Genomic DNA, 21,354 nt, shown 5'->3' with positions numbered 1-21,354 from the left:
GCTGTGTTTTTGAATAGTAAACCACATATGGCTTGCAGAATTATTTGATCTGTTTAAATGTCCTTTTGCCAGAGTCCACAGCTCCCTATTTTATTAGATAGATGATTGGTATCATTGCTAAGTGTAGTGCCTGCAGCAGGACAGTGTGTAGTAAAGTGAATCATTAAAGCGGTATTAAACCTAAAACCAAAAATATAATATATTGCAGCTTACCAACCAATTATTACATGTGGTGGCTAAATGCGTTTTCTTTTTTTTTTTTCCTCTCCATTTTTACTTGGTGATCTGGTCTGTAACACACCTCCTGTATTAGAGTGCCCCCCACTCTGGATAAAGGCGCACAGGGTGCATAGTTGGACAGAAGCATTGTCAATCTTGGGGGGGGGGGGGGGGGGTCACATACCTGGTAGAAAAGTCTACAAATTATGGCTAGAACCTCTGCACACTGCTATTTACCCTTTCCAGCAAACTTTGCAATGAAAAACATGGATTTTTAGTTAAGTCCCCTTTCACACGAACAATTCGATCAGATCCGCCTGTCAGTTTTTTATCCGATCCGATCCTGTCCGTGAAATCCGGACAGATGGAAACCCTATTTTCCATTCGTCCATTGGATCGGATGGGATCAGATGAGAATGGACAGGCGGTCCGTTCTCATCCGATTCCCCCATAGAGGACAGCGGTGATCTGACAGCTCCGTCTCCACACACAGAGCGGAGACAGAGCTGTCATCCGCCTGGTCAGTGGGGATCGGCGGATCTATTCCCAGCTGAGCAGAATGTCTCTGTCAACGGAACGGACCTGTGTGAAAGGGGCCTAACTCTTATTGCAATACATGTTTAACCTGGCCAACTGCATCAAAATAATCCCTCTTATGGCCAGTCCTACACTGTTCTGCCACTGCAAATGCTAGAGTGGACACAGTGCCAACATGGGGCATACAGACAGTGTATGCGCAGTGCAGCATGCTGAGGGTTCATCCAGAATTTGTAGTGTTAATATGTGGTCGCACCCCTTTAGCACCTGATAGGTTTAAATACATGTACAAGCTATTGGGATTTGGGCACAGGTATACCCTGTCTCTGGTAGAAGAGCCTGATACGATGAAGAAGGCCTCTCTTATAATTCTGACTCGGGGCTTCTGATAGAGTAGACAGGTAGTGCAGATGTGCACGTGTGCCAGTGATTTTTCTAGTTGCAGGGCTCGAAAAGACCTCCTGGTCAAGCAGCAGATGGTCGTCAGTGAATCACAGCAAGCAGAGATGCCAGGTAGCAGCCAATGAACAGTAAGCAGGAACAGGCTGGCACTGGAGGCAGCAAGCAGGCGAACCGCAGGCAGATGGAGAATAGGCACCAGTGGGTTACAGGCAGATGCATGCAGCTTGGAAATCCAGTCATGCCTGGAACATAGACGGGATCAGACAAGCTAGGTCATACACAGGCATACAGGTCAGGTACAGATGCGGAAGCAGGAGTGAAGTCACGGTACAGGCCAAATCGGTAACAAATCAGCAGAATAGCAGGAATGGGCACAGGCAGAAGCAAGGTCAGGCACAAGCTGGGGTCGATGCAGGCGGAGTTCAGGAGTAGTCAAAGCAAGCTGGGTCAATAACTGGAGACAGATGCAGAGAAACAGGTTGCAGGTTTACACAGGATCGCTGTAGACAAGATCGCACTGATCCTGAGTACTGGTCAAGTTTAAATAGTCCATTCAGTACCAACATCTATCACAAGGTGTGCTTGCGTTAGCTAATGCGGGCTCATGTATATATATGAGCATTCCTATTAGGGATCGACCGATTATCGGCAAGGCTGATATATCGAGGGCCGATATTGACTTTTGCCAATATATCTGTATCGGCCCGGAATTGGCCGATATTGCCGATATTCCAAATATTGCTCATCTAAGGGTAAAATGATGTCACATAGCTTAATTCCATTTACAAATGTTTTTGAATATGTCACTCGCATATGTACAAATTAAAGATCTAAGCAATTCCACATTAGCAGATCTGCTGGCAGATCCGTTTCTCTCACCCACTTGCCGTAATTGATACCTGGGTGATACCGCTCCATTCAGCATCCACTCAATACTGCTCTGTCTCTTACCCACTCCATCTCCCACCCACCCGATACCATCCATCTCTCACCCACTTGCCGTAAGTAACACCCGAGTAATACCGCTCTGTCCGGCATACAATGACGATCTTGGAGGTCACGCCGGCCGTGACCACGCACGTGACCTCCGAGAACGTATGCCGGACGGAGCGGTATCACCCGGATGTCACTTACGGCAAGTTTCTTTTTTTTTTTTTAAGCCCGTAGCGTGTGAAACACACTCAAGACTTCACCCGGTGCATAAAAAAGTGCACACACACAAACGTGAGGAACACAAAAAGTGCACAGGGTGTGCGAACACAAATGGTCTTCCCTCCGAAGAGGTAGGACCCAAACCTCGATCCCCCGGGGCGCAAGACTCCTGACAGGGATTTAAGGTACTCATGGTCTGTCTGGCCGAAACCAGACCGACCCCGTTCTTCAGGGGGACTGCCGAAACAGCCCCCACCGAGTACTAAGTGGGGCTCCCCCGAAGGGAGACCCCATGAGAGAGGGCGAACTAAGCCAAAAGGCCATATCCACCCCCTCCCAAGACTCAAGGCAGGGCCCGAGGACCCACACCCTACAAGTCGTGCAGTGAAAAAAGGTGATAGAAAGTGACAAACTACAAAGAAAAAGCACACACAAACAAAAAGGTGGGGAAGGGGAAATGGAGAGGTGAATTAGTGCCTAAGTGAAAAACAAAGGCAGGCCTTCCGGCCGGAATAAAAATTCCTCTGGTCGAAGCCAAAAGGCCTTGCCCAAGAGGCAGGTGCTTAAAAAAGTATGTAGGTGCAGTGACCATGGTGCCGAAAAACTCAAGGCGAGCTGCCCCTCACCAGTGAGAATTAAGGCACCCCTGGACTGCCACCCCAGGGGCACATACACTACAGGCTTTTTCTACCCCGGCCCTAAGGCCAGACCGAGTGTAGCCCTAACCTACCAGGAGGCATCAGAACTTTAGACAGCTTAGGGTGAGCCTGCCTTCAACTGGGGACAAGCCTTTTGCAAGGCCAGATTCAACCCAGGAGGAAAGGCCCTCCCACCGCCATCCGCCGTTCCTTACCAATCACATCCAGGAGCAGTACTAACTGGCCACAGATCCAGTTTTCTCGCTCCCTTCAAACTGGTAGGGGCGGACCCATTCAAATCAGAGGCAATGGACCCATCCGGCTTTCTCTGATGTGGCTTACTTCCCAGTCCCCCGGTTGTTCCGGAGCGCCCTGGTTCATTTCGGCCCCCACCGATACTAACCATCAGGTTCCATACCAACTGATAAGAACAGATACTACACTTGATCTTAGCCAAAAGGCCGAGAAGCGCTTACGGCAAGTGGGTGAGAGATGGCTCAGTATCGGGTGAGTGGGAGATGGAGCGGGTGAGAGAGCAGTATTGAGTGGCTGCCGATCAGAGCAGTATCACTTACGGCAAGTGGGTGAGAGATACGGATCTGCCAGCAGATCTGCTAATGTGGATTTGCTTATATCTTTAATTTGTACATATGTGAGTGGCATATTCAATAACATTTGTAAATGGAATTAAGCTATGTGACATAATTTTACCCTTACATGCGCATCACCATCTAATAGTTGGAGGAGGAGAAGACTAGTCTCAGACCCTGACATAGGATGTACAAAATATTGGCCCATATCTGCCGATCCCGATATGCGATGGCCAAAATATTGGTATCAGCAACGAAAAACCGATATATAGGTCGATCCCTAATTCCTATGCACATTGGTACGCATACATGAGCGTGAATGCACACGCATGTGCACGTGAAGAGCAGTGAACAGGAATTTTCCTGAGGGAGCCATCTTGTCTGCTGGCATGCCCTTCCTGACAGGGGGAGGGGAGTGTTAGATTTAGATACATTAACATATTGAAGCCATACTCCAGCTCACACTTTATAAGCAGTTACTGCAACGGTTGTTTTCTGTTTGGCATAAAGGTTTTCAAATAAATAAAAGCGGATTATTGTAAGCACCCTGTCAGTGGTAATGGTGTTTCTAATCCCTGTAACTGCTACATGTGCAAGAGAGGATTTTCTTTTGAAAAAAAAACATACTTACTGGCCAATTCACCAGAGAAAAATAAGGGAAAGAAAGCCAAAAAAGAAAACAAATGCAGCCACCACATCTATGAATTGTTAAGATATGATATAATAAATGTTTGTTTTTTGGCTTTAATATCACTTTAAGTGTTAATGCTAATTATCTTTCTAGTATAATAGTTGGTCCCCCTAACCAGTATAATGAGATCCCTAATAAACTAAATATCTGTTCTGTTAATACTACTTTTTACAATACACAGTGTTTATAATTTTAATATAGAAAATTAAAATAAATTAGAACAACCTTGTCATTTTTTTCTTTTTTATTTATAAATCTCCCCTAATTGTAATATGCTGCCAAACCATATATTAGAATTTGTATTTGAGAAGCAGTGAGAATATTTGAGGTACTACAGATAATTCTGGTGTGTTTTATAATGTGAAACATGGGCTGGCAATGCTCCATCCTCTCTGCTGTGGTGCAGAACTGAAATTCCTAACTTGAAGCGTAAACCACATGAAAGCTTCACTAGATTAGAAAAACAACCTTGCCAACTTGGTAAGGAGGTGTAAAAACGTGTGGGAAGCGGAAGCATTAGATTATTTAGGTAAAGAGGGAACAAGCCACAACACATCAAATCCAATGATCCAAAACATAGGTATTACTCGGATCAGATTAGTTAAGAAGGTTGTGTATGTCTACCTGGAACATGGTGTTACAAGGTCAGCCTGGCACAGATCCCTTGGGAGAAGCACATCCACTATGTGTCTCCTCCTCCACAGGGTTCTACATATAGTGCTCCTGCTGGAGACTCCTACACCCGCCAATAGCCAGCAGGTAATGTCATCCGGTCTGGTCATTGGCCTGCGCAGGGGCTGTAAGGGGAATAGCAGCGGGCATGCCCAATAGCAGATATGATACAGCTGCTAGATCAGATGGAAGTCCGCCTTAGAGGGAGGATGGGTCCACACGAAGGGAGAGCAACAAGACACTAAGGAAACCTCCCTTAGATCTTCCACTTCCATTCAAAGACTGCACTCACCTAGGGAGACACAGTGGGGGAGGATAATGGAATAAAGGAGAGAGAAAGAGAACCGTGTCCATACATACAACATAGTTGTAATGTGGAAGAAAAAAAGAGAGCCCCCAGAAACAAGATACAGGTGAGGCCATTAAGCCCTTTCATGGCCTGGAGCCAGTCTATAGCCTGCAGCGCGGATAAGGCGGAAATTTTCCAAGAGAGATCTGTAGATTGTGCAAACACAGTGGCCATATATGGATCAAAATTTAGCCAGTCCGAATTTCGGACTCAAAAGAGTAAAAGCAGAAAAGGAGAGGAGATCCAGGAGGCCTTGAATACAAATTCTAATTACCTCTGCCTTTCAATATCAACCGCTTATGTCCTGCTACCACTGGGTACAAGTGCCATTAAGTTTACCTGTGTCAATGTGGTACACCTTTTCCTGTTTCGTTGTTTAGTTGTGAGATCAAAGTTTTATTGTTGGAACAGCAACATATTATGAAATACTATTTAGCCCAGTTCTCAGTACATTTCTGTCAATATATTCTATAGAATTGTGACCTTTTCAGATATGTTTGATCCACAGTCCTCAAATATACGTAGTTTATTTGTTTTCTAGGTGCGTCATTGCATCTGTGACTGGCTTCTTTGCTCTTTACAAAACTGTTGTAGGAAGGTTTGACTTTATTAAACTTCCTGATCTAAGACTGGCTTTCAAGAAAAAGGCATAAACTATTTCCAAATATGTAATCCCATTTATGTAATATTTTACATTTGGATTTCTAAAATTACATAATTTGACATTAACCCAACACATGTATTCCATATATTTACAGTGCTCTGCAAAAGTTTTTTAGGCAGGTGTGAAAAAATGCTGTAAATAAAGAACGCGTTCAAAAATATACATTTTAATTATTTTTATCTATTTACAAAATGCAAAGTGAGCGAACAGAAGAAAAATCTGAATCCAATTAAGATTTGGTATTGCTACCCTTTAGCTTCAAACCAGCATTGATTCTTACACTTGTACACTTTCTAATGATCATTATTTCATATGTATGTTGAAACAGTCATTAACTGAAACCGGCTTAAAACTGGATGAGGAACAGCCAAACTCTGCTATAAAGATGAGGTTATGGAAGACCATTTCATGTCACAGGTCATACACTGTGGTAAGACTGAGCACAGCAACAAAACACAATGTTGTTAAACTGCATCAGCAAAGTCAGGCAAAGATTTCAAAGCAGACTGGGGTTTCAAGATGTGCTGTTCAAGCGCTTCTGAAGAAGCACAAAGAAACAGGCAGCATTGAGAACCATAGACACAGTGGTCGGCCAAGGAAACATGCAGCAGATGAGACACGTCATGCTTACTTCCCTTCAGAATCGAAGAACTGCATCACAGAACTGGCGGATACCAGTGGGACCCGGGTACACCCATCTACTGTCCAGAGAAGTCTGGCCAGACGTGGTCTTCATGAAACAAGTGAGGCCAATAGCTATATTTCAGATGTGGAAACAAGGCTAAGTGACTCAACTGTGCATAAAACATAGGGACTGGGGTGCAGAAAAATGGCAGCAGGGTGCTCTGGACTGATGAGTCAAAATTTGAACTATTTGGCTATAGCAGGAGAAAGTTTGTTTGCTGAAGGGCTGGAGAGCAGTGAAATTTTTAGTGTCTGCAGGCAATAGGGAAGCATGGTGAAGAATCCTTGCAAGTTTGGGGCTGCATTTATGCAAGTGGAGTCTTAGATCTGGTCAGGACCAGGGGTGTCCTCAGTACTAAGAAATACAGGCAGATACTTATCCATCATGCCATACCATCAGAGAGGTGTGTGATTGTCCCCAAACATACAGCCAATGTCTTGAAGACATATCTTGAGTGTAAAGAAGAGCAGGAGTCATGGAAGTGATGGTTTGCCTTCAATAGAGCCCTGATCTCAGCATCAAGACTGTTTGGGATTGCATGAAGAGACAGAAGGATTTGAGGCATCCAACATCAACAGAAGATCTGTAGGTAGTTTTCAAAGATGTTTGGAACAACCAACCTGCCGAGTTCCTTCAAAAACTGTTTGCAAGTGTACCTAGAAGAATTAATGCTGTTTTGAAGGCAAAGGACGTTCACACCAAATATTGATTTGGTTTGGATTTATTTTCTGTTCATTTACTTTCCATTTTGTAAATTGATAATAAATAATCTGGCAACACTTCTATTTCTGAAAGCATTCTTAATTTACAGCATTTTTTTTACACCTGCCTAAAAGTTTTGCACAGTGGTGTGTATATCACACATTTTGTTTAAAATTTCTGTAAATGTTTACTAAAAAGCATTCCATTTATAGGCCTCCTTTTATTGCCACATACAGTAGAATTATAATAGACCTTGCATTAAAGGATAAGCTCACTTTTAAAAAAAATAAAATAAATGCACATTTTTTTGTGCGATTATTTTTTGTATTTGGAGCCTATAAAACATTGCACCAGCGATCAGCAGATCCATGCAGGTCCCCTGCATACTGTAAGCCGATAGTCCCTGACAGGAAGACTCAATGTACTACCACAGCGCCCTTGGTCGTTAATTGAGAACTACAAGTCGACAGCCGTTAAGGATAACGGGGCTGTGTACATGAATGATGCGGCCATGTAGGCGAAGCCCTGCACGGCCGCGCTGTTTTCAAACTGTGACCGCTAGTACAGGGAACTTCTCCCATACTGCTGCCACAGAGAGGGGGGGAATCGGGCAGGGGCTGCAACACTGGGAACATGTTCCACGTTCAGAAGACAGCCGGCACCTCCAATATTCCTTAATCCATCTTTATTAGTACATGTAGCTATGTAAAAATACAAACGGGCTCACGCATTCTGGCTGATAAGCCTTAACCAGACTAATATTACTGTAGTGGCTTTAGTAACACTTTAACTGTCAGCTGTAAAGTTGGACTTAGCCCATTGTGGACCAGCACATTTTACAATGTAATGTAATTCCCGGAGTTCTCTATTTTTCCATTTTCAGTTCCTCATTCTGCAATTCTTAGACAAAGCTATGACAGTAAGAGCTGTGAACATGTGGAAAAGACTCCCTCTAGAGCTGGTTTTGTCCAACTCAGTAAATTGCTTTAAAAAGGCCTGGGTTCTTTCCTAAATGTACATAATACAACTGTATACTAACATTTATTGGTAAAGTTTTGACCCAGTTGATCCTCTCGGGGGATCAGGAAGAAATGTTTTCCCTCTCTGGAGCAAATTGGATCATGCTTTGCTGGGTTCTTTTTTCCTTCCTCTGTATCAACTTTTGGTATATGATTGCATATGTAGGATTGTATATATATATATATATATATATATATATATATATATATATATATATATATATATATATATATATATATATATCCCACCCCCTTTTATTGGTTGATCTCAATGGACTTGTTGAAGTCAATTCACTAATCTCTTTCAATTTAGGACCTGGGTCACAGATTGTTTCCGGGTGAAGGGAAGTGGGGGGGGGGGGGTCTTTAAAGTCAATTTTATTTATTTTTGTTTAGGAAATGTATATAATTTATCTGATATTCTGTGTATATAAAAGTTTTATATAACCTTTTTAGTTCACTCATGTATATTTTAATATGGGATGCAACCATGGCACTTGTGTTGCATAGCATTATAGATTGCAGTACAACCTCAATTACAAAAAGCTTGGACACTGTGTGGAATCTACGTAAAATACAGAATGTAATGATTTTCAAATCTCCTAAAGCCATTTTTTATTCCCAATATAAAATAGAAAACATATCATGTTTAAACTGAGAAAATGTACAATTTTAAGAAAAAAATATTGTAATTTTAAAACTGATGGCACCAACCCATCTCAAAAAGTTTCAGACAGGGCCATGTTTACCACAGAGTATCATCCTCTTTTTTTTTTTTTTTTTTAACACTCTGTAAACATCTGGGAACTGAGACCAGTTGCTGGAGTTTTGGGGAAGGAATGTTGTCCCATGCTTGCCTGAGTATACTCTGCCCCGAATCCTGGATAAATCTTTCAGCTTTGATGGTAGCTTTCCAGATGTGCAAGTTGCCCATTCCATATGCCCATACCATCAGAGATGCAGGCTTTTGAACTGAGCGCTAATAACAAGTCGGAAGGCCCCTCGCCTCAAAATGTCATATTTAGATTTGTCTGATCACAGAATAATTTTCCACTTTGCAACAGACCATTTTAAATGAGCTTTTGCTCAGCGAAGATGGCAGCGTTTTTTAATCGTGCAGATATGGTATTTTCTTTGCATGATAGAGCTTTAACTTGCATTTTTGGATGGCACTGCAAACTCTGTTCACAGACAGTGAGTTTTGGAAATTATCAGTGATGTCCATCACAGAATCATACCTGTTTTTAATGCAGTGCCATCTGAGGGCCCAATGATCACAGGCATCAAGTATTGTATTTTGGCCTTGTGCAAAGAGATTTCTCCAGTTTTTGGAATCTTTTGATGCGACTATGTACTGTAGACGATGATATATTTAAAGTTTTTGGAATTTTACATTAAGGAACATTATTCTGAAAATTTTAGACAGTTTTTAGATGCAGCTTTTCACAGATTAGTAAACTTCTGCCCATCTTTACTTCTGAGACATTCTGACTCTCGGAGATGCCGTTTTTATACTCAGTCATGTTACTGACCTGTTTATAATTAACATAATTAGTTTCATAATGTTCTTCCATCTTGTCCTTGTTTTTACCATTTACTTTTTTGAGACATGTTGCTGCCATCAATTTTAAAATGACCCTTTATTTTTTTCTTAAAATGGTACATTTTCTCAGTTTAAACATTTGGTATGTTTTCTATTGTGAATAATTAAACAAATCTATTGCGCAAACAGTACAGCAGCAAAGTAGGGGCGCAACAAAGTAAGGGAACAATGTGCCACATCCTAATAGGTATCAAGCGTTTAGAAAGAATTAGATGGACTTTATAGGCACAGATGGAATAGAGTAAAAAACTTTTTTATTGATTGACATAAAACCAGGGGAAAAAAAACCCCCTAACACAAGAATGGTTATTAAACATACATAGGATACACAGAAAACAATGAAATGTACCTTAGCAATAAGGCATATACATACAAAATGGTTTACAAATAATTGCATAACCCATGAAATGTGGTGGTGTAGGGATACTATACATTACATCCTACATGACTCGAAGACGATGCCAGAAATTACGTTAAACGTCCTCTAGAGTGTGGTTGGTGCAGCTCTAAACATGAGGGAAGGTTCATGTAGCCAGATGCCCTACATGTTTCGCTTTAAAAAATCAAGCTTCTTCCGGAGCTACTGGTATACAGATTCCCTGTAGAGGCAAGTGTTTGATCACAATAACCAATATATTGGACGAAGGAGAGGTAAACGGATCATAAAACAACACGGGGGGGGGGGGGGGTGTTCTGCTAGAGTGAGTCTGCTAATGATGAACTGATGTCACTGTAGACAGGGTAGGCAAGGTGCATATCTTAATGAAAAACGGGGGCCAAAGGCGGTAACCAGTTAGGGACAAAAAGCCAGAGAAATATGGCCCAATCCGAAATGTAAAAGGTCCCTCATGCAGGAACCATCAGAGAAGCAGGCTCACAAACCAGCAGATTGATTCCCCCGGATGGGGATAAACCACCATGAATTCTATTGTGAATAAACAAAGTTTTTTTTTTTTTTTTTTTTCTTTTTGCTGACTAAAACCCCGTTAGAGAGTCTTCCTCCTATTTCTTATTCTCCTTAGAGAAATATCCCTGATTACTGACCATCCCAAAAAAAAAACACTGTCTGGAATTCCACTTTAGTAAAATAATGAATGTACTGTATTGGCACAAAATGCACTCATCTTGCTAAAGGCCACTAAAGATCACATATGGAGCAACTATTCAAGTTTTACAGTTTTACTGAACCCAGGACCCTGCATTCACTATATGTGGTTTTCCATAGTACACAGAACATGGAAATGCAATTATCTTGGTAAATCTAAACACCTAAATATCTTTTTAATCAGCAGTATATAGCAGTCTTGTGACTTCTATCAATGTCCGGCCGAGCACTGGTTAAAACTTGTGGGAGGAGTTTTCATTCTCCTCTGACTATGAGGATGCGTGACCCCTGACCGTCTGTCTGGACAGTGCTTATTGGCCCTGTGCCGAACGTATGCATTCTCCCAAAAAAAAAAAAACTCTCTAGCCATACACACCAAACTGAGCATGTGCAGAGGGCTCTGTACTATCATGAGATGGATTGGGGACATTGGAATAAGGGGAGGATCAGAGAAGACAGGATCAAACAGCCTTTTTACACAATGTGCAGGATTAACCTCTTAGGTTCCACTGTGAGTACAACAAGCATGCTTTACTGCATATACAGATTGATTTGACTGTTGTGGGTTTAGTAACACTTTTAAACAATATTTCCAATATTTAAATTATTCCACTGAATATAGTAAAATAAGTCTAAACTGAATGTATGGCATGTTTTCTCGTGTGATGCTCAGGGCCTAAAACCATTAAAAAAATATATATTTGTTTTACAACTCTAATTCCAAAAACGTTGGGGCACTGTGTAGAATCTACATAAAAACAGAAAGCAATCAGTTGCAAATCTCATAAACCCATTTTTTTAACATTTCCACACTCCAGAACTAAAAAGAAAACATTTTTTCATGTAGTTTCACTTTAAGAACCTTCAATGGAACCACCAGTGACAAAATTTGAAATGAATTATGATACAAAATGCAACACGTTTTGGCTTGGCATGTTCTAATTCTACTAATTTGAAATACTTATTAACTATTTAGTAACATGCTATTAACCATTGCATGATGAGACCCACGTATTTGGATGTCATTGTTTTGTTTTGCCTGTTCCTGGTGCAATCTTGCATTGCTTTTATCAAACTCAAGAAAGCTTTTATTGCTTTCTATAAACGGTGCTGTATGTCTCTCCCACTCTCATATATTCATTATGCATTCTTATTCTGCTCATTTCCAGCGTTATATTTGTCTTTCCATGACTCATTCTTTTTTTTTTTTTTTCCTTTAGGCATCTTCTATGCTGAGAGCATCATTAGCACCCATGTACGTTACTGCTTTAAAGAACACGGTATTTACATTTTCTGAATCAGCCTAGTGATATAGCGAGAGCAAAATATCACAGGCTTTAGCCAACAGTTGCATTATCGCACAAAGTATAAATATACATTCTCACACCCATGTACTGCTACTTTGCTTTGTAACGGCAGCACATTCAGAAGTTCAGTTCAATCGGTTCAGAAGATTACTTTTAGCCAAGCAAAGAACGGGTAAAGAATAAATATTATCTTAGTCAACTTTGATAAATTTTTTACTGCCTATTTATGGCTCAGTGTGAATTATATCTGCAAAAATACCTGTATGATGAAGTAAAAGGGGCAATTCTTATTCATTTATCAAAAAATTGTCCTCAAGAATAAAAGCTACAGTAATTTGTAAATGAGCAAAAACCTTTAGTTTCTCTTTCATCCACTGAGGAAACCGCAGCATATAAAGAAACCTGGGTTATACCTCTTTATCTTAGGAGAAATGGACACATGGCAAAAATGAAAGCCAACCTCCTTGAGTCTATAACACCTTCATAGGTGTGCGCAGACTATTGCATTAGGGTGTGCACCCCAAAGCTCAAACGTATGTGTGTGTGTATACAGTATCTCACAAAAGTGAGTACACCCCTCACATTTTTGTCAATATTTTATTATATCTTTTCATGTGACCACACTGAAGAAATTACACTTTGCTACAATGTAAAGTAGTGAGTGTACAGCTTATATAACAGTGTAAATTTGCTGTCCCCTCAAAAAAAAAAACTCCACACACAGCCATTAATGTCTAAGCCGCTGGCAACAAAAGCGAGTACACCCCCAAGTCAAAATGTCCACATTGAGCCCAAAGAAGTGTCAATTTTTTGTGTGGCCATCATTATTTTCCAGCACTGCCTTAACCCTCTTGCGCATGGAGTTCATCAGAGCTTCAAAGGTTGCCACTGGGGTCCTCTTCCACTCCACCATGATGACATCACGGAGCTGGTGGATGTTAGAGACCTTGCGCTCCTCCACTTTCCGTTTGAGTATGCCCCACAGATGCTCAATAAGGTTTAGGTCTGGAGTCAAGCTTGGCCAGTCCATCACCTTTACCCTCAGCTTCTTTAGCAAGGCAGTGGTCGTCTTGGAGGTGTGTTTTGGGGTCGTTATGTTGGAATACTGCCCTGCGGTACTGTCTCTGAAGGGTGGGGATCATGCTGTGCTTCAATATGTCACAGTACATGTTGGCATTCATAGTTCCCTCAATGAACTGTAGCTCCCCAGTGACGGCAGCACTCATGCAGCTGCATACCATGACACTCCCACCACAATGCTTGACTGTAGGCAAGACACACTTGTCTTTGTACTCCTCATCTGGTTGCCGCTATAGGGTCTTGGCAATCATCCTATAGTCTGGCCCATCTTTATGTAGAGCAAAAAATATTTTTTTCAGATCCTCAGAGTTCTTTGCCATGAGGTGCCATTTTGAACTTCAAGTGGCCAGTATGAGCGAGTGAGAGCGATGACACCAAATTTAACACATTTTCACCCCATTCACACCAGAGACCTTGTAACACTAATGAGTCACATGACATCGGGGAGGGAAACTGCCTAATTGGGCCCAATTTGGACATTTTTACTTAGTGTACTCAATTTTGTTGCCAGCCATTTAGACAGTAATGACTGTGTGTTTAGTTATTTTGAGGGGACAGCAAATTTACACTGTTAAACAAGCTGTACACTCACTACTTTACATTGTAGTAAAGTGTCATTTCTTCAGTGTTGTCACAAGAAAAGATGTAATAAAATATGTACAATAATGTGAGGGGTGTACTCACTTTTGTGAGATACTGTATATACAGTGGGGGAAATATTTATTTGATCCCCTGCAGATTTTGTAAGTTTGGCCACTTACAAAGAAATGAAGGGGTCTATAATTTTTATCATGTGCATATTTTAAATGATAGAGACAGAATATCAACCAAAAATCCAGAAAAAAAAACATAATACAAATGTTATAAATTGAGTTGCTGTTCACTGAGTATTCACTGTTCACTGAGTTCACTAAGTATTTGATCCCCCAAGCAAAACAGGACTTAGTTCTTAGTGGAGAAACCTTTGTTGGCAAGCACAGAATTAAGATGTGTCTTGTGGTTTCTTACCAGGTTTGCACACATCTCAGGAGGGATTTTGGTCCACCTTTACAGATCTCTAAATCCTTAAGGTTTTTTGGCTTTCACTTGGAAACTCCAAGTTTCACCTCCCTCCATACATTTTCTTAGGGGATTAGGGTGTGGAGGCTGGCTAGGCCACTCCGTGACCTTAATGTGCTCTCCTTGTGCCACTCTTTTGTTGCCTTGGTGGTATGTTTTGTTTTGTTAATTGTCATGCAGGAAGACCCATCCACGACACATCTTCTGTGTTCTGGCTGAGGGAAGAAGGTTTTCATCCAATATTTTACAATACATGGCCCTGTCCATTGGCCCCCTCAATGCGGCAAAGTCAGCCTGTACCTTTAGCAGAGAAACAAGTCAAGTTAATGGCAAAGAGCTCAATTTTGGTCTCATCTAACAATATCACTTTCTCCCAATCCTTCTCTGAATCATTTAGATGTTCATTGGCAAAGTTTAGATGGGCCTGTGCATAAGCCTTTTTGAGCGCTGCAGGATTTCAATCCATGGTGACGTAATGTGTTACCAATTGTTTGGTGACTGTGGTCCCAACTGCCGTGAGATCATTCACAAGCTCCTCCCCTGTAGTTCTGGGCTTTTTCATGCTCATCCTTACCCCACGAGGCAAAATCTTGCATTGAGCTCCAGATCGAGGGCGCTTGATGATTATTTTGTATTTCTTCCATTTGAAAATAATCGCTCCAACAAATGTCTCCTCACCAAGCATCTTGCTGATGGTCTTGTAGCCCATGCCTGACTTATTTTATTCACTGAACAGCAACTCCATTTAGAACATTTGTATCATGTTTTTTCTGGATTTGTGTTTGAAATTCTGCTTCTATCATTTAAAATACACCTATGATAAAAACTATAGACCCTTAATTTCTTTTAAGTGAGCAAACTTACAAATTCTACAGGGGATCAAATAACAATTTTCCCCACTGTATGTGTGTATGTGTATGTGTGTGTATGTGTATGTATATGTATGTGTATATATATATATATATATATATATATATATATATATAATATATTACCAAAAGTGTTAAGACGCCTGCCTTTACACGCACATGAACTTTAATGGCATCCCAGTCTTAGTCCGTAGGGTTCAACATTGAGTTGAGGAGGGTGTCTATGGGAATATTTGACAAACATACATACACCGTTTAGGCCAAAAGGGGAAAGTATAACCTATCCATTGTAGGTGCTTGCCTCGGCTCACCACTGTAGACCACGAAGATATGAGAGAAAGATACAGCCGCACTCCACTGCTGGGATAAGATTATGACGCTCCTTTATTCATCATCAGACCAGACAGACAGGGGACAGGTAGACAGGTTAACGTTTCACACCACACACCGTGCTTGTTCACTTATCTAGTTCAGGTCAGTCAAGTTCCTCCATCCCAAACTTGCTCATCAATGTCTTTATGGGCCCTGCTTTGTGCACTGGTCCAAATCATTCGGTGGAGGGGGATTATGATGTGGGGTTGTTTTTCAGGGGTGGAGTGAAGAACTCTTAGGGCGTCAGCATACCAAGACATTTTGCACAATTTCATGCTCCCGCCTTTGTGGGAACAATTTGGGGATGGCCCCTTCCTGTTCCAACATGACTGAGCACTAGAGATGGGCTCTGGTGTGTTCAGGATCGTAGTCCCAACCCACTTGCCCGATCCCACCAGGAAGCCAATAATGCACACCGCCAATCACAGGCATTTCCCGAGCTGTGCAGCTGCGGACCAGCAAATGTCTAATTTCCTGGGATTGGCAGTGTGCAGTGTCGCGTTCCTGGCTGTATCGGAAAGGTGGGTTGGGACTAGGGATCGACCGATTATCAGTGGGGCTGATTATCTGAGGCCAATATTGACTTTTTTTGATGTATCGGTATTGGCCACAAACTTACCGATATTGCTTCAAGTGGTTGTACCGGAATGATGCCTGCAGCTGCAGACATCATCCCAGTACCAATTTTTAGAGCGGACGGTCCGTTTTCTTGTAATAAACACCGATGTGGCTAAGCAGCTGCTCGGCTATTATTACAAGCAGCAGGAGGGGACGCCCCCCTCCCGCCGCTCCGCCCAGGTCTCCTGTCCCACCCAGAGGCCCGAGCGACCAGCCGGCACATATGCTGACTGGCCAAAGACCTGAACAAAGCCAGAATCGGCTTTGATCGGGTCTCTGATGTAGTAACATGGAAGCGATGTCCTGACATCGCTTCCAGTTCCTGTAGCCTTAAAGGCGCCAGATTTTAAAAAAATACAGTATTCAGAAAGCCAAACTTGGCATTTTGAATGCTTTTAAGTGCAGAGGAGGGGTTTAGGGTCTTACAGATCCCTTCATAAAGAGTACCTGTCACTGCTCATTACTGTCACAAGGGATGTTTACATTCCTTGTGACAGCAATAAAAGTGATCCAAAAACATAATTAAAAGGACAGTGTAAAAAGGGGTTTATTTACTAAAGGCAAATTACTGTGCACTTGGAAGTGCAGTCGCTGTAGATCTGAGGGGAGGCTCTGAAATGAGGGGAAGCTCTGCTGATTTCTATCATCCAATCATGTGCAAGCAAAAATGCTGTTTTTTTATTTTCCTTGCGTGTCCCCCTCAGATCTACAGCAACTGCACTTTCAAGTGCACTTGTAGTGCACAGTGGATTTGCCTTTAGTAAATAAACCCAATAGTCTTAAAATCTCAGACAACCTTCTTTTCAGGTACCCAGGCTTTGCGTAAAATACATAATACTTGGGAATCTGGCACTCTGCCTGCACTGACAGTCCATACCCTCTTGTTACTACTTAACCACTTGCCGACCACCTCCCGCAGATATACTGTGGCAGGCTGGCTTGGCTGTGCGAATCGCCGTACCTATACGGCGATCTTTGGAAGCGATCTTGGGGGCGCGTACGCCCCTTCATTCGCCAGCTAAGAAACTGATTCATGGGGCCGGTGGCCGCGATTGCTGCCGGGCACCTGCGATCGCTCCCTGTGGAGAGAGAACAACGGTCTCCAACAACCGTTGTTCTCTCTGGAATCAATACAGAGCGCCTGTGTTCCCCCTATTTAGGATCACAGGTCTCTGTGTTGATTCCACAAGCCCATTCCACTCACAGTTAGAAAACACCCCCTAGGCATACATTTAACCCTTTGATCGCCCATGGGTTAACCCCTTACCTGCCAGTGTCATTATTACAGTAACAGTGCATATTTTTAGCACTGATTACTGTAGTAATGTCACTGGTCTCTCTAAAAATGTCAGGAGTCTGATCTTTCTGCCGCAATGTTACAGTCCCGCTAAAAATCGTTGATCGCCGCTAATACTAATAAAAAAAATAAATAGATATGACAAATCTTTTCTTTGCGCAAACCAATCAAAATACGCTTCCTGGGATTTTTTTTACCAAAAATATCTAGCAGTATACAAATTGGCCTAAAATGATGAAAAAAATTAGATTTTTACATTTTTTTTTTTATTGGGAATGTTCTATAGCAGGAAGTGAAAAAAATGTTTTTTTTTTTTTCAGAATTGTCGCTATTTTTTGATTTTTAGTGCAAAAAAATAAAAACCGCACAGGTGATCAAATACCACCAAAACAAAGTTCTATTTGTGGGGAGAAAAAGGATATCAATTTTATTTGGGTACAGCATCGCACGACCGCGCAATTGTCGGTTAAAGTAACGCAGTGCCGAATCACAAAAAATGGCCTGGTCATTAAGGGGATAAATCCTTCCGGTCCAGAAGTGGTTAAGCTAACATCTAGTCCATGAGTATTTCTTGGGGAGCTTCTGCATTTTTCTCTGATTCCAGTCCACCTGTGATAGGGGCCATTTCAGACCTTACAGACTCACTTCCTTTCTTAAAACAGAGGTGTTTCTTCCATTATTTAAAGTTTTCTGTCTCAGTTGTTCCACCTTGTGGTTACCCCTGTTCATAGAGCATGTAAAATGCCATCCAACACCGTTTCTGTGGGAGCATGATGTAGAAATGCCAAATATCTGTTTCTGTTGAGCCCTTTGGAGGATTCATTGAGAGGAAGACTGCCAGCTGAATTGTAGTCAGCAGTTGTGGTAGCGATGAAGTTAGTTTATCCTGTCCTAGGCAGAGTTTCATGTGCCAGTGATATCTGCGGTATCTGTGAATTTCCTCCACTGACTTTTTTTTAACCTGGTGTTTTTTGAAGGATCAAGGCCAAGAGCTTTCCGGTCCTTCTCATAGCTCTGGATTGGCTTCAGAGAGTGTGGTATGCCAACCTCATTAACATTATAGGCAATGCACTGGGTCCTCTACCAGATTGGCCAAACTTGTTTTCTCCAGGATCAATTATCTACTCTAGCCATGAGTTTCTTAATTTTCCTATTGTCATTGTTACACAGACTCCTATTTACCCTACTTGGGACATTTCCTTGATGTTGTTTTTCCTGTTTAGCCATTCTTGTGGCCATCACTTTGGCCAGAAAAGGTTTCTGTGTTCTCAGCATTGTCCTGTAGAGAGCCCCACTTAAGTTTACATTGAAACAAAGTTGTTAAGACCAAGGACTGACTTTTTTCCTGAAGTAGTATCTGCTTTTGACTATAATGAAAACATTGTGTTATCTTCTCTGTGTCCAGCTCTGTTTCACCCCAAAGCTATTGCATTTAATTGTCTGGATTTGGTGAGGACCATTAAGTTTCTTTTTCTGCCAATGCCACATTTAGGTAGACTGATGACATTTTTTGTCATCATAGATGGTATTAAAATTATTCTCTGGCTTCTAGATGGATGGCTTGGATAGGTAATTGTGCAGGGTAAATCCCCAAGTTTTTCTGTTAAAACCCATTCTTCTAGTGCAGTGAACTTTTCTTTTGTTTTTCATCACCATGTCGACCCAGTCTTCTGTACATACTTCCCGAAGTTCTAAAAAGTTGATTATTCTGCCGCGACAGATGCTAGTTTGTCAAAAAGTTCTGCATGCGGCCTTTAAATGCCCTTGGTCTCCATTCTGATCTTTTCTTGTTGGATCAGTTCACCTGTGTTTTTTGGATGTTGCTGGCCCTTGTTTGGATTGGTTTTGGATGTCTAGGTTTCTTGCTCACCAACTGTGCAACCCCCAGTAGATTGGACACAGCCCCCTCTCTTCATATATTGTTGTTCTATATTTGGACTACTTGCTACAACTGAGCAAGTTTGAGGGGTTACAGGCTCAAGGGGACTGGCCTTCAGTTTTCTATGTGCCTATACTGTCCATTTCTTTAGGTTTCCCTAAGTTTCTTTGCTTAGTCAATGTGCAGAGCCCAGCTGGCCATTTTCAACCACTGTCTACATACATGTACGTCAATGTTTAAGGCAGACTTCCTGATGGTTACAATGGCAAACCATTTCTGGATATTGCATGTTGGCGCAGCTGCCTATAGTCTTCACAGGAAGCATATGTGACGGGTTTTTTTTTTATCCACTTCGGCTCTCACGCCTGTTTACCCTTCATGGCCCAGAGCAATTTTCAAATTTCTGCTATAAGCCTATTCAGCGATTTAATTTTATAGTTTACTTAACATAGCATACATACATTGTTTTTTAAGGACAAACAAGTCTTTCTTTTTTGTGAATATTGTCCTGCAACAACAATTTTATTTCGCAATCCTTAGACAATTAAACGTAATAAAACTAAACAAAGGGCATTTTTTCTTTTTTTGAGCAGTGTTAGTTTAAACATAAATAGTGTTACTGCACATAAAAAAGTGTGCATTTTATTCAGTAATTTTTCCTGTTTAAAACAGCACTAAAATTGGTATTTTGGTACAAAGCATTGCAAAGTGATTTACAGATGCATTAAAGTAGGTTTTTTCAATTTTGCGTTTTTTTTTTTTTTCCTGTGTGATACGTGTAAATATATGTAAAAGGTTTAAAAATAATGAACAAAGCAAACATAAACCGAAAAAACTTTTAACTATTAGTTAATAAAATAGGGGGAAAAATCACTAGGAAAAATACAATTGAATGGAGAAGGAGAATATGGAGTTAATTAGTGGTGATTAGAGTAAACTAAGACAAGAGAACGGTCTCCCAGGCGGGACTTTATATGAGGTTGCCACAATAGTCATGAAGAGTCAAAGAGTAAAATTTATTAGTAGAGTAAAAGCATACAATGGATATAAATGTATAGCCATAAGCATAGTTACCAAACATGTACAGCATGTAGGAAACAATTGACAAAATAACAACATAGCAGCAAATTGCGCATGGTGACAGCATTGCAGCATCCGTGTAGCATAGTATTGGGTATATCTGTATTGAAAACTCTACGCGTTTCGTGGGTCTAATATGCCCACTCATCAGGAGTATATAAGTAGATCTGTCTAAAAGTAAATAATAAAATATCAATATTTGCTGTGCGTTTATATTGGCCAACAACTGTGAAGTTTCAACAAATGTATGACCCAAGTGGGGAAACGCTTACATTGGGCCAAATCAGATTGAGAAATGCTGCCATGAGGTGGGGTGCCAACGTCTGATCCGGGAGCTGAAGAGACAAGAGTACCCACAAGAAAATGGGGAGCCTGGCAAGGAAACATGTTTCCTACATGCTGTACATGTTTTGTAACTATGCTTATGGCTATACATTTATATCCATTTTATTAACTAATAGTTAAAAGTTTTTTCGGTTTATGTTCTCTTGTCTTTACAAAATTTCAGGGATGGAGATGTACACAATTACAAGTGCCAGACCAGTTTTCTTTTAAGAGTAAACTAAGGGGTTAATAAAAGGTTCAACAGAGAAACGTGAAATTAGAAAAAAAACTTTTATTTTTTTTTTACTCGTCAAGGTTGCTTTAACTCTCCTTATCTGTATTTCCAAGATCAACCAAATCCTGGAAGCAGAGCTGAAGGACTGGACTAACTAGATAACCCTGTGTACAATGAGGGCATGTTTTCGGGCAGGTCTAGTATGC

The 21,354-nt window shown here is 41.3% G+C and overlaps 1 protein-coding gene across 1 annotated transcript in view; it reads left to right on the top strand.

Moving 5' to 3' along the window:
* ARMC9 (armadillo repeat containing 9) overlaps nt 1-21,354 on the top strand; it is a 272,464-nt gene that overhangs the window by 124,467 nt on the left and 126,643 nt on the right. Inside the window, exon 10 of the mRNA XM_082251375.1 lies at nt 12,249-12,283. Coding sequence (XP_082107501.1) covers nt 12,249-12,283 — 35 coding nt within the window. The remainder of the gene's footprint in view (nt 1-12,248; nt 12,284-21,354) is intronic.

This window comes from Pelophylax lessonae (genome assembly GCF_965119305.1).
Source record: "Pelophylax lessonae genome assembly, chromosome: 3".
NCBI lineage: Eukaryota > Metazoa > Chordata > Amphibia > Anura > Ranidae > Pelophylax > Pelophylax lessonae.
This window is presented reverse-complemented; position numbering and strand designations above follow the sequence as displayed.